General features: G+C 40.1%; 1 protein-coding gene across 5 annotated transcripts in view; it reads right to left on the reverse strand.

Annotated features, from left to right (window-relative positions):
• usp40 (ubiquitin specific peptidase 40) overlaps positions 1–14,241 on the reverse strand; it is a 137,698-nt gene that overhangs the window by 25,334 nt on the left and 98,123 nt on the right. For all 5 annotated transcript variants that reach the window (XM_059967269.1, XM_059967267.1, XM_059967268.1 and 2 more), the window contains 4 exons: positions 11,958–11,994; positions 9,443–9,507; positions 6,595–6,669; positions 5,558–5,687 (listed from right to left, as the gene is read on the reverse strand). In XM_059967269.1, coding sequence (XP_059823252.1) covers positions 5,558–5,687; positions 6,595–6,669; positions 9,443–9,507; positions 11,958–11,994 — 307 coding nt within the window. The remainder of the gene's footprint in view (positions 1–5,557; positions 5,688–6,594; positions 6,670–9,442; positions 9,508–11,957; positions 11,995–14,241) is intronic.

A 14,241-nucleotide genomic window follows, 5' to 3' on the forward strand; every position in this document is an offset into this window, starting at 1 on the left:
GGCAGGTAGGAACAAATGAGATGCTTATGGAGTAAAAGAAATGCATGAAGACACTTTTGGAAATTGGGAGGGCTAAAAGAAGGCATGAGATTGCCCTAGAGGGCAAGGTGAAGGAGAAATGTTAAGAGCAAAAGGGTTGCAAGGGACAAAATTGGTCCTCTGGAAGATCAGAATGGTAATCCATGTGTGGAGGCTAAACAGATGGAGGAGATCCTAAATGCATTTTTTGCATCTGTATTTACTCAGGAGATGGGCCTACAGTCTATAGAAGTGAGGCAAAATTGCATCAACTTCATGGATTCTATATAGATTACAGAGGAGGTGTTTGCTATCTTGAGGCAAATTAGGGTGGATAAATCCCCAGGATCAGACCTCACGGGAGGCAAGGGCAGAAATTTCAGGGCCTTAGCAAAGATATCTAAATTATCCTTAGCAACAGATGGAGTGCTTGAGGATTGCTAATGTTTCGCTGCTTAAGAAAGACTATAAAAATAAATCAGGAAATTCTAGGCCAGTGACACTGACACCAGTAGTGGGGAAGTTATCAGAAGGTATTCTAAGGGACCAGATATATGAATATTTGGATAGACATGGATTGATTAAGGATAGTCAGCATGACTTTGTGTGTTGTAGGTTGTGTCTAACCTACCTTACAGATTTTTACAAGGAAGTTATCAGGAAAGTTAATGAAGGCAAGACAATGGATGTTGTTTACATGGACCTTAGTAACGCATTTGACAAGTTCTTGCATGGGAGGTTGGTCAAGGTTCAGTCACTTGGCATTCAAGATGTGATAATAAATTGGATGAGCATTGCTTTTGTGGGAGAAGCCAGAGAGTTGTAGTAGATGGTTGCCTCTCTAACTAGAGGGCTGTGACTAGTGGTGTGCCTCATCAATCAGTGCTGGGTCATTTGTTGTTTGTCATCAAAGTTCATGAGGATGATTCCGGGAATGAAGAGATTAACTATGTGGAGCATTAGGCAGCTTTGGGCCTGCATTCACTGAAATTTAGAAGAATGCGGGGAAGGGGGTTCTCACTGAAACCTACTGAATGTTGAAAGGACTAGATAGGATGGATGTGGAGAAGATGTTTCTTATGGTGGGGGTATCCAGAACAAGAGGGCACAGCCTCAAAATGGAGGGGAGACACTTTAGAACAGAGGTAAGGAAAAAAAATTTTTAGCCAGAGAGTAGCGAATCTGTAAAATGCTCTGCCACAGACTGCGGTGGAGGCCAAGTCCATGCACATATTTAAGGCGGAAGTTGATCGTTTCCTGATTGGTCAGGGCATCCAACAATATGATGAGAAGGCAGGTGTCTGGGGTTGAGTGGAATCAGGGATCAGCCACGATAGAATGCCTGATTCTGCTCCTATGTCTTATGGAATCATCTATATCAATGATATGGATGATAATGTGGTTAATTGGATCAGCAAATTTGCAGAGACACCAACATTGGGGGTATAGTGGAGAGCGAAGATGACAATCATGGCTTTTAACGGGATCTGGACCAGCTGAAAAAATTGGCTGCAAAATAGCAAATAAATTTTAATACAGACAAGTATTACAACTCAGTAGGACCAACCAATATAGGTCTTACACAGTGAACTGTAGGGCAATTAGGAGTGTGATAGGACAAAGGGATCCGGGAATGCAGGTCCATAATTCGTTGAACGTGGCATCATAGGTTGATAGGGTTGTAAAGAAAGCATTTGGCATATTGGCCATTATAAATCAAAGTACTGAGTACAGAAGATGGGATGTTATGTCAAAATTTTACAAGATGTTGGTGAGGCCTAATTTGGAGTATTGTGTGCAGTTTTGTTCGCAAACAAACAGGAATGATGTAACTAAGGCTGAAAGAGCGCAGAGAAAATGTACAAGGATGTTGCCAGGACTGGAAGACCTGAAATATAAGGAAAGATTGATATCTACACAAAGCTGCTTAACAAGCTATGAGCCTATGGTATTACCGGAAAAATTCTAGCATGGATAAAGAAGTGGCTGATTGGCAGGAAGCAAAGAATGGGAATAAAAGGGAGCTGGTTGGCTGCCGGTGACTAGTAGTGTTCCACAGAAATTTGTGTTGGGACCTATTCTTTTTGCATTAAATGGCAATGATTTGGATGGTGGAACTGATGGCTTTGCTGTAAAGATGGCGGACAATACGAAGATAGGTGAAGGGTGGGTAGTTTTGAGGAAGTAAAGAGGCTACAGGTGGAATTAGACAGATTAGGAGAATGGGCACAGAAATGACAGATGGAATACAGTGTCAGGAAGTGTGTGGTCATGCACTTTGGTAGAAGAAATTAAAGGGTTGACTATTTTCTAAATGGAGAGAAAATACACAAAACTGAGGTGCAAAGGGATCAAGGAGCCCTTATGCAGGATTCTCTAAAGGTTAATTTGCAAGTTGAATCTGTGGTGGGGAAGGAATATGCAATGCCAGAATTCATTTTCAAGAGGAGTAGAATATGAAAGCAAGGATGTAATGTTGAGACTTCATAAAGCACTGGTGAGGCCTCACTTAGAATATTATGAGTAACTTTGGGCCACTTATCTTAGAAAGGATGTGTTGAAACTAGAGAAGGTGCAAAGAAGTTTCAGGAAAAGGATTCCAGGATTGAATGGCTTGTCATATGAAGAGTGTTTGATAGCTCTGGGACTATACCTGCTGGAATTCAGAAGAATGAGGGGTGATGTCATTGAAATTTATCAAATGGTGAAAGGCCTTGATAGAGTGGATGTGGAGAGGATGTTTCCTATGGTGGGAGAGTCTAACACCAGGGTACACAGCCTCAGGATAGAAGGGTACCATTTTGGAACCGAGATGAAGAACTTCTTTAACCAGAGAGTGGTAAATGTGTGGAAGAGATCTGGTATGTCAACAAATACACTCAAAAACTTCTATAGATGTACTGTGGAGAGCATTCTGACAGGCTGCATCACTGTCTGATAAGGGAAGGGGGCTACTGCACAGGACCGAAAGAAGCAGCATAGGGTTGTAAATTTAGTCGGCTCCATCTTGGGTACTAGCCTACAAAGTACCTAGGACATCTTCAAGGAATGGTACCTCAGAAAGATAATGTCCATTATTAAGGACCTCCAGCACCCAGGGAATACCCTTTTCTCGCTGTTGCTATCGAGTAGGAGGTACAGAAGCCTGAAGGCACACACTCAGCAATCAGGAACACCTTTTTCCCCTCTGCCATCTAATTCCTAAATGGACACTGAACCCTTGTACACTACCTCACTTTTATAAATATTTGTTTTTGTACAACTTCTTTTAATCTATTCAATATACATATATTGTAATTGATTTACTTATTTATTTTTTATTATTATTTTATTTTGTTTTTTTTCTTCTATATTATGCATTGCTGCTGCCAAGTTAACACATTTCATGTCACATGCCAATGATAACAAATCTGATTCTGATTCTGAATTTTTTGCCACAGGCAGCCATGGAGGCCATCTTTATGTATATTTAAGGCAGAGGTTGATAGATTCTTGATCGGTCAGGGCAAGAAGGAATACCGGGAGAAGGCAGGAGATTGAGGCTGAAAGGAAAATTTGATCAGCCATGATGAAATGGCAGAGCAGACTCAATGGTTCAAATGGCTTAATTCTGCACCTATATCTTATGGTCTTATGGGTTAGAACTTTATACGTTGGAACGCAGAAGACTGAGGAAGAGATTTGATAGAGGTATACAGAATTATGAGGCATATAGATAAGATAAAAGCAAGCAGGCTTTTTCCACTGAGGTTGGGTGGGATTCCATCTAGAGGTCATTGGTTAAGGGTGAAAGGTGAAAAGTTTAAGGGGAACATGAGAGGAAACTTCTTCACTTCGAGGGTGGTGAGAATGTGGAATGAGCTGTCAGTGCAAGTGGTGGATTGCGAGCTCAATTTCAATGTTTAAGAGGAGTTTGTTTAGGTATATGGTGACAGGGGTCTGGAGATCTATGGTCCTGATTGATGCACTATCAATAACTCCAAAAGACTGGAAGTAGAGTAAATACTGAAAGGCTTTTATTAGCAGTAAAATGGACCATGTCCATGCTGGATGACTGCCCTGGACTGTGGGAGGAGCAGTGACACCATCACCTTTAATCAGGGGTCTGTGGGAGGAGCCACAGGAGCAGTCAGCAGAGGGACATGTCCAGACAGATATACATGGTTTACCACACCGATGTAATAGACAGTTTAAATGGCACAGCATGAACTAGATGGGCCAAAGGGCCTGTTTCTGCATTGTGTTTTTCTATGACTTTACTAGAGATTAATATCTGGAATAGGTAGGCTGTCTTATATTTGATGAGATTTAGAAAAGTGAGAGGAGATTTGACCAAAATGTACCTTAAGGGGCAGATGTGGAAAATGTGTTTACTTTCATGTGAGACTCTTGAACTAGAGGTCATTTCTGTAAGGAAAGGGTTACCGTTTAAGTTCCTTGGAACTTCCACCAGAGGATAATGGATCAGAATTTTGGAATATTTTAGGGAAAGGGTAGATGAGTTCTTGATAAGGACATGAAAGGTTACCATTGTTAAGTGAGATTGTGGAGGGGAGTTAACAGTTAGGTCAGCAATCTTACTAGCGCTGCCTCAAGAGGCCAAGTGGCCTACTCTCATTCCCAATATGGTAGCAAATATGTTTTATGTTGTAAGCGGCACTATGATCTGGTTAGGTTTAATTTTGTACATTGAAAGCCTGTCCAGTTATACAGCAAGTCTCATCTCAGTGCTTCAACTCTTTGCAAGGCCCCTTTTTTGTAAGACAAATAAGTTCCAAATGCCTTTTGGACTGTTTTTACATCATTTATTAAGAATAGCTTAAGGCTGGGACTAGATTAACAATGAAATAAATGCCATATTAAACTAACAGTTGCCATTGATAAGAATGGTGCCATAAAGAGATGTTTGTAACAATACACTGGAGGGGGTGAGGCAGCTCTCAGCACCTAATTACACTCAAAATTCAAAGAAATATACTTCACCAGTTCGGCTCTCATTTAATTATAGATATTTAAAAGCAGTAGATTTAGAGTTACCTCATTCATTCCTTCATCTCTGCTTAGACAAAGCACTTGTAAGGAAACTCAGAAAAAGGTAGCAACCATATAAAAATAAAACTAAAATAACAGTTTTATTCATGTATTACAGATCACAAGCATGCCATTATACCCCCCTCTAAATAATTCAACAACTTTTTTGAATAATCATTTAAAGTGGAGTTTCAAGTTCAAGTCACCTGCAACTAAACTTAACTGTGCATCAGGGGGCATTACACCATCCATGAATCAAAACATTTTTCATTCTCAAATTGAATAGCTCCTATAAAATGGAAGCTGTTGGAGAGGAAAAAGGCATGATTATCTCTTACAAATTAAATTCAAAGGAAAACCTAATCTTGTAATACCTATAATGTTTGCATGCCTGTAACTATTCTGAAAGAATCTAGAAATACCAGTTACATCAAGATAGTGCAGGAACCCAGGGCATCCTAATCTGCACTCATTACTAAGCTCAGTCTCCTCAGTTTAGTTGACCTACCTGTTGCACTGGACAAGATGCTTAAAGAACAAATCCTGTCTTCAATGCTTTTTTGCTTCTCTTGAATGTACCCCGAGTTTACCGAGTTCAGTGTAGATTGGTAGAACCATACAGGTAACATCAGAAATCCCTGCAAGAAATATGGCAAAAAGAAAGCATTTTATCTTTTATTTGATACAGAGGGTGAAACAGACCCATTCCCTGAAACATGATGAGGTTTTCTTGAAAAGCTAAAATATCTTCTTTCACTAATAACACTGGTCCATTTTTAACATGATGCCAACAGAAAAACATGACGTGGTTGTCGAAGAAGAGACGGCTATGTGGAAATTTCATGGAAGGACATACTTATGGAGGAATAAAATATGCAATCAGGCCTTTCAAACCACAATCTGTATGCATTTATTCTGATCCCAATTTCCAGCACTTGGCCAAAAGTCTTGCAAGTTGTAGCATTTCAGTGGCTCATCTAAATACTTAACATATGAAGAAACCATATGGAATAAATAAGGATATTGCAATCACAAAGAAAAAAGATTAGAATAATTAGCAAAAGAACTAAAGAGGTGAGACATTTTAACATAAATTATTATGATGTGGAAAGGACTGTGAAGAAGTGGTGAAAACAGATTGTTTTGGTTGACTGTTGAAAAGCTATTTCAGAGAGCTTTAGGCATTAGGGTGACAGGCTGAATCCTTTTGCTTTATTTGACCAGATACTGAACAACAAATGATAACAATTTAAAAAGTTTCTACTATTATAGAAAAGATGGCTGACTTTAAGAGTCTCCAGCTGAGTGAGGTGTACTACTACTCCACTGGAAAGATTGGAAATTGAAAAAAAAAGATAAAGTGAAATCCATCAAGACAAACACTAGTATGCAATACACATTAATTAAAAGCCATTGAAATAACTAGGCTAACTATTTTTTTAAATTTTTGCTTACAAATAGTAAGTTTTGGCTGTTGTATATTTCTATTATAAAAGCTGAAACAGAATGTGTAGTGTGCTCTTCCAAATGGGTTCAAAGATTCACCTTTGGTGGAAGTCGCCCTTCCATGAGAACAAGTGTGTCTCCATTGGTTATTTTCATGTCTGCTACTGTAGCTTCCTACAAATACAAAAAAAAAAGGAAATTACTACACAAACCTTGGGTTTTCATCCTTTCCTGTCAATTTTATACAAATGCCTCTTGCTGCTGAAAGCACAGACCCCATTTCAGAATTCTGGTGGATCAGAAGTCAAAGCCCAATAACCAAAGCCTAGAGACTGGAACCCCAGAGGCCTGTCCTGGGTTTGGACGACTGTCTGTCTGGAACAGGGCTCGTTTTGCTGATGCTTTATTGCTTATCATGTTCCATTTTGCTGTGTTCTGTGTTGTTCTGCCGAGCATTGTCAGCATGCTATGTTGACGCTGGAATGTGTGACAACACTTGTGGGCTGCGCCCAGCACATCTTTGGGTTGTAAACACAAAGGACATTTTTTTACTCTATGCTTCAATGTACATGTGATAAATAAAATTAATCTGAATCTAATGGCTCTCAGCTGCCATTCAGTCTTTCATCTGAGCCAGTTTTCTGTGTGACACCCGGGGGGGAGGGGGGTAAGAAATCAAACATTACTTCATTGAAGGTGATAGTTTACTCCATAATGATCCAGTTAACTTCAAACACATTCTATCCAAGTACAATTGTAAAGTAACTGTCGAGATCAAGCAAAGGGTTCCCCTCCAACTGTTTATTGTTTTAACTTCTATTAGGTCCCATGTAAAAGTACTACATTAAAGCAAGCACTAGAGAGGGTGCAGAAGAGATTCACTTGGACCCTGCCTGATGGAACTTTTTTTATTTTCAGGAAAAACTAGAGAGGCTGAGTATGTTTTCATTAGAATGGAGGAGACCAAGAAGGGGGAATCTGACAGAAGCATACAAAGTTATGAAGGGCAAAGTTAGGAAACCCTTCCCCATAGAGAGGAATCTAACATTAGATGGCATATGTTTATCATAAAACACAAGGGATTTAGAGGGGATGCAAGGAAGAACTTTTTCCACCAAAAGGACAATCTAGAACAGATAACCCCAATAGGTGGACCACAGGCCAGGTCCGGACTGCGAGAACCAAACGTCTGGACCATGCCGACCCTTTGGCACTTACATGAACGCACCTGTCATAACATGTAAATAAAGCGCGTGCTGTACTAATTTATTTTAACCTCATCTCACACTGTACACATTCTTTTTCTGTGTGACATCATGTCTCATCTAAATCAACTTAATCTGCAATTACAAGGCAACAACCACACTGTTGCCGACATGTACGAGGCGACTGAAGCTTTCCAGTCAAAGCTGAACCTTTTGGCAGGAGACATTCACAGGAGAAAGTTGCACTTTCCACGTCTGCGGGAGCACTGCGAGAAGAACGAAATGCGGGAGGATCCAGTGATGAAGGATTTTGTGACGAACCTGGCAGAAAACTTCAGGGAACGATTTGAAAGCTCCCCTAAACCCTCAGGTGACATCCTTCTCTTCCTGAGACGGTCATTCTCCGTTTCCGCTAACGGCCAGTGGACTGCAGAGGCCAAAAGGCTGGTACCTTCCACAGATGAGGCAACTCTTCAGATGGAGGTCTTGGAAATGGGAATATCTGATTTGCTCAAAGCACAACACAAGGACATTGGGGCGAGTGACTTTTGGATCATCACCAAGCTCTATTCAAAAACACAAGAGCTATTGCAACGCTCCTACTCACACTGTTCCCCTCCACATACACGTGAGCCATCGTTTTCTTCAATGAACTCTATCAAGAACCAGGACAGAAACACTCTCCAATGCACATCTTGGCCAGTGCCTCAGGATTGCCACAACAGAACACAGGCCTGACATCAGGAGGATTGCCTCATCCTGTCGCTATCACTTCTCTCACTGACTGGTGAGTGAATCCATTTATTTTTGTCCATTTGTCAATCTTACTGTGGTATAATAATATTACAACAATAATACTGATAATTTCATTTATAGTTATACTTCATTCTTCAAATGCTACATAGCTTAATTAAAAAGAACAAATAGATTAAATGAGAGAACAGAAACATTGGAAAAGGCAGTACTACTAAAACTCATTGTGTGGAAGAGAAGTGTTCTCTGTGTGGAAGAGAAGTGGTGAAGACTACCATGTTTTGTGTGCGTGTGTTCGTTCATGTATTTTAAGTGCCAGATGAGTTCTCAATGTGACAGCTGACAGTTGTGATAGCTAGGTCATAATTAAATGGTTGGTTTTGGATTTATTTTGTTTCAAGAGTGCATTTTTTCTTCTGTGACTCACAACACAGGCTTTGAGAATCCCAGGCCTAAATTATTACTACTACTACTGCAATAATAATAATAATAATAATAATAATGATAATAGCAGCAACAACATCTGCCCATAAAACAACTTACAGGTGTACTGAAAAGAAACTCTAGATGTTTTGGCCCTTGGCTTGGCATGCTTGACATAATTTGGCCCTTGTGGAAAACTAATTGGGGTACCCTGATCTAGAACCTAATGCCCAAGGCAGGAACTCTCAGCACATTTAGGTATCTCAAGGAGCAACTGAATCAGTGAAGCACAGAAAATGAATTATAGGTAGATACCTGGTCAGCATGGACGGTAGACCAAAGGGTCTGTTTCTACATTTTATAAAGGCCTCGATGAGTTTACAAAATCAAATTATTGCCAAGAAATCTATTATTTGTATAAGACTGGCTGCACTATTTGGTGTCATTCTAACTGGTTTTTGGATTGGAAATGGTACAATTATAAACATTTTCATAGCATCACAACATTTTGGGAAAAAAATTCGTATTTAATATACAAAAGTAACTGAAATGACTTTCTACCTCACCTCATCTTTCAAAACTTCTCCAGCATCATAGCACCAATCGGTTTTCCTTAAATGCCAATTTTCTCCTACAGAACAAACACAGATTTCCATGAGTGAACTCTTAATATTCTGATGGCAATTTCATAAACATTAATATTTTTCTCAACTTATGTTTCCTGAAGTATCCTTGAAAATTTAGTCTAAATCCAAGTTTGTTTTGTTACCAGTGACAATGCAAATACTTTGCTGAATTCTTTACTGTCGATCGGGTTGAGCAGTCAAGGACATTAAGTTTCTTCATTTGAAGCCACTCATGCATTGCTCTGATAGTGTGCTTTGTGTCATTGTCCTGCTGAAAAATGAACTTCCCCAGTTTAAGCTTTCTGGTAGAGGCTAACAGGCTTTTACCAAGGATCTCTTTATTTTAGCAGCATTCATTTTCCTATCATTTCTGACCAGATTTCCAATCCCTGCTGCTGAAAAGCATACCCACAGCATATTGCTACTTCCTCCATACTTTACAGTAAGGATGCTGTTACCTGGCTGATGATTACCACTAAAAAAACCATATCTTTGCCTGTAAAGACTGTGCAAAGAGTCACTTAGAAAATACTGTAAAGATGTGGAAGGAGGTCTTGTGGAAATGAGATTAAAGTAAAACTTTTTTGCTTCAACACTAAGCAGCACATGTGGCATAAATCTAATATTGCGCATCAGCCAGGTTACACCATCTATGTGGTGGAGGTAGCATCATGCTATGGGGATGTTTTTCAGCAGCAGGGATTGCAAATCTGGTCAGAACTGATGGAAGAGTGAAAGCTACTAAATACAGAGATCCTAGATAAAAACCTGCTAGCATCTTTCAGCCGGGCAACAATCAAAATCACACTGCTAGAGCAATGCATGGAGTGGCTTTAAATGAAGAAAATTGATGTCCTTGAGTGGCCCAGTCAGAGTCCTGACCTTAACTCAATCTAACATCTCAAGATTGCTGTCCACCACTGCTCCCCAACGAACCCAGCAGAGCTTGAGCATTTTTGCAAGGAGGAATAGACATATATAGTGCAAGGCTGACAGAGGCTTATCTAAAGACTACTGGCTGTAATAGCTGCGAGAAATGGTTCAACTAAGTACTCAGAATCAGGTTTATTATCACAGGCATGTGACGTGAAATATGTTAACTTAGCAGCAGCAGTTTAATGCAATACATAATCTAACAGAAAAGAAAAAAAAATAATAATAATAAACAAGTAAATCAATTACAGCATACGTATATTGAATAGATTTTTAAAAATGTGCAAAAACAGAAATCCTGTATACTAAAAAAAGTGAGATAGTGTCCAAAGATTCAATGTCTATTTAGGAATCGGATGGCAGAGGGGAAGAAGCTGTTCTTGAATTGTTGAGTGTGTGTCTTCAGGCTTCTGAACCTCCTACCTGATGGTAACAGTGAGAAAAAGGCATGCCCTGGGTGCTGGAGGTCCCATCTGAGACACCACTCCCTGAAGACGTCCTGGGTACTTTGTCGGCTAGTACCCAAGATGGAGCTGACTAGATTTACAACCTTCTGCAGCTTCTTTCGGTCCTGTGCAGTAGCTCCTCCATACCAGACATTGATGTAGCCTGTCAGAATGCTCTCTACAGTAAAACTATAAATGTTTTTGAGTGTATTTGTTGACAAGCCAAATCTCTTAAAACACCCAAAAAAGTATAGCTGCTGTCTTGTCTTCTTTATAACTATATCAATATGTTGGGACCAGGTTAGATGCACAGAGATCTTGACACCCAGGAACTTGAAACTGCTCACTCCCTCCACTTCTGATCCCTCTATGAGGATTGGCATGTGTTCCTTCGTCTTACCCTTCCTGAAGTCCACAATCAGTTCTTTTGTCTTACTGGCGTTGAGTGCCAGGTTGTTGCTGTGGCACCACTCCACTAGTTGGCATATCTCACTCCAGTATGCCCTCTCGTCACCACCTGAAATTCTACCGACAATGGTTGTATTGTCTGCAGACTTAATGATGGTATCTGAGCCATGCCTAGCCACACAGTCATGTGTATTAGAGAGTAGAGCAGTGGGCTAAGTACACACCCCTGGGGTGCGCCAGCGATGATCGTCAGCGAGGAGGATATGTTATCAGCAATCCACACAGATTGTGGTCTTCCGGTTAGGAAGTCAAGGATCCAATTACAGAGGGAGGTACAGAGGCCCAGGTTCTGCAACTTCTCAATCAGGATTGTGGGAATGATGGTATTAAATACTGAGCTATAGTCGATGCACAACATCCTGACGTAGCTGAACAAAGGAGGATGAATAATTTCAAACTTCACTATTTTCCCTGTTTTTTGGACACTCTACTGTGTAAAAAAGGAGTATGTGATTCTTAAATAAAAGTCCCCAGTTAAATTGATTAAAATCCTTGGTTGTAATACTCAAATTTATGTGAACAAAGGGTTGAGGGTTGAATACTTTCACAAGACACTGTAAACTAAAATAGGCAGTCGAACTATTGTAGGAGTTGGAATTCTTAAATACCTGATAATCCAGCTTTCTCTAACATCAGCTTCAAGCACTGAAACGAGAGGTAGTAAGGTTGCAATGAAAGGTCATTTGAAACAATTACTACATATGGTAATATTAAACATATAAACTACTCAAAAGTTTATCAAAGAACTAATTTACAAAAATAGCAGTCTTGGAGATTTTAAAAGGAGTAGTAACAACAGCATAATTTAATACACCAAGTCAAAAAATTAAGGATAGAATCCTTGAAATGAGCAGGTCATAGAAAACAGTTGTGATGGTGGAATAAAAGGAAGCAAAATACATCTCACAACAGTCTTGAAAAATAAGGAGCTTTTAAACTGTGTGTACACTGTGAACTGTAAACTGTGTGTACACACACCCACACATGTAGGCAGTTTTAGAGCTGGAGTTAATGGTAAAAAAAAAATAAATGATCATGGATAAAGATAGATCTGGTCCTCAGGTTGAAGTACTAAACTGGAAAAAGGCCAAATTTGAAGAAATGAGAAAGGATCTAAAAAGTGTAGATTGGAACAGGTTGTTCTCTGGCAAGGATGTGATTGGTAAGTGGCAGGCCTTCAAAGAAGAAATTTTGAGAGCGCAGAGTTTGTATGTTCCTGTCAGGGTTAAAGGCAAAATGAATAAGAATAAGGAACCTTGGTTCTCGAAGTATATTGGAACTCTGATAAAGAAGAAGAGAGAGATGTATAACATGTATGGGCAACAGGGAGGAAATAAGATGCTTGAGGAGAATAAAAAAGAGTAAGAAAATACTTAAGAAAGAAATCAGGAGGGCTAAAAGACATGAGGTTGCTTTGGCAGTCAGGGTGAAGGATAATCCTAAGAGCTTCTACAGGTATGTTAAGAGCAAAAGGATAGTAAGGGATAAAATTGGTCCTCTTGAAGATTAGAGTGGTCGGCTATGTATGGAACCAAAAAGAAATGGGGAGAGATATTAAATGGTTTTTTTGCATCTGTATTTACTAAGGAAACTGGAATGGAGTCTATAAGAGGAGGAGTTGCTTGCTGTCTTGAGGCAAATCAGAGTAGATTAATCCCCAGGACCTGACAGGGTATTCCCTCGGACCTTGAAGGAGACTAGTGTTGAAATTGCAGGGGCCCTGGCAGAAATATTTAAAATATCGATATCCGTGGGTCAGGTGCCAGAGCAGTGGAGGATAGCTCATAGAACCATAGAAAATAGGTGCAAGAGTAGGCCATTCAGCCCTTCGAGCCTTCACTGCCACTCAGTATGATCATGGCTGATCATCCAACTCAGAACCCTGTACCTGCTTTCTCTCCATACTCCCTGATTCCTTTAGCCACAAGGGCCATATCTAACTTCCTCTTAAATATATCCAATGAACCGGCCTCAACTGTTTCCTGTGGCAGAGAATTCTATAGATTCACCACTCTCTGTGTGAAGAAGTTCTTCCTCATCTTGGTCCTAAAAGGCTTCCCCTTTATCCTTAAACTGTGACCCCTTGTTCTGGACTTCCCCAACATCAGAAACAATCTTCCTGCATCTAACCTGTCCAATCCCTTTAGAATTTTATACGTTTCAATAAGATCCCCCCTCAATCTTCTAAATTCCAGTGAGTATAAGCCTAGTCAATCCAGTCTTTCTTCATATGAAAGTCCTGCCATCCCAGGAATCAACCTGGTGAACTTCTTTGTACTCCCTCTATGGCCAGAATGTCTTTCCTCAGATTAGGCGACCAAAACTGCACATAATACTCTAGGTGCAGTCTCACCAAGGCCTTGTACAACTGCAGTAGAACCTCCCTGCTCCTAAACTCTAATCCTTTTGCTATGAATGCCAACATACCATTTGCCTTCTTCACCGCCTGCTGTACCTGCATGCCCACTTTCAATGACTGGTGTACAATGACACCCAGGTCTCGTTGCACCTCCCCTTTTCCTAATCGGCCACCATTCAGATAATAATCTGTTTTCCCGTTTTAGCAAACAGTGGATAACCTCACATCTATCCACATTAAATTGCATCTGCCATGAATTTGCCCACTCACCTAACCTATCCAAGTCACCCTGCATCCTCTTAGCATCCTCCTCACAGCTAACACCGCTGCCCAGCTTCGTGTCATCCGCAAACTTGGAGATGCTGCATGTAGTTCCATTGTTTAAAGAAGGCTCAAAAAGTAAGCTGGGAAGTTATAGGCTGGTAAGTTTGACATCGGTAGTAGCTAAATTATTGGAAGGAATACTAAGAGATAGGATCTACAAGTATTTGGATAGACAGGGACTTATTAGAAAAAGTCAGCATGGCTTTGTG

This window comes from Hypanus sabinus, chromosome 4 (genome assembly GCF_030144855.1).
Source record: "Hypanus sabinus isolate sHypSab1 chromosome 4, sHypSab1.hap1, whole genome shotgun sequence".
Lineage (NCBI taxonomy): Eukaryota > Metazoa > Chordata > Chondrichthyes > Myliobatiformes > Dasyatidae > Hypanus > Hypanus sabinus.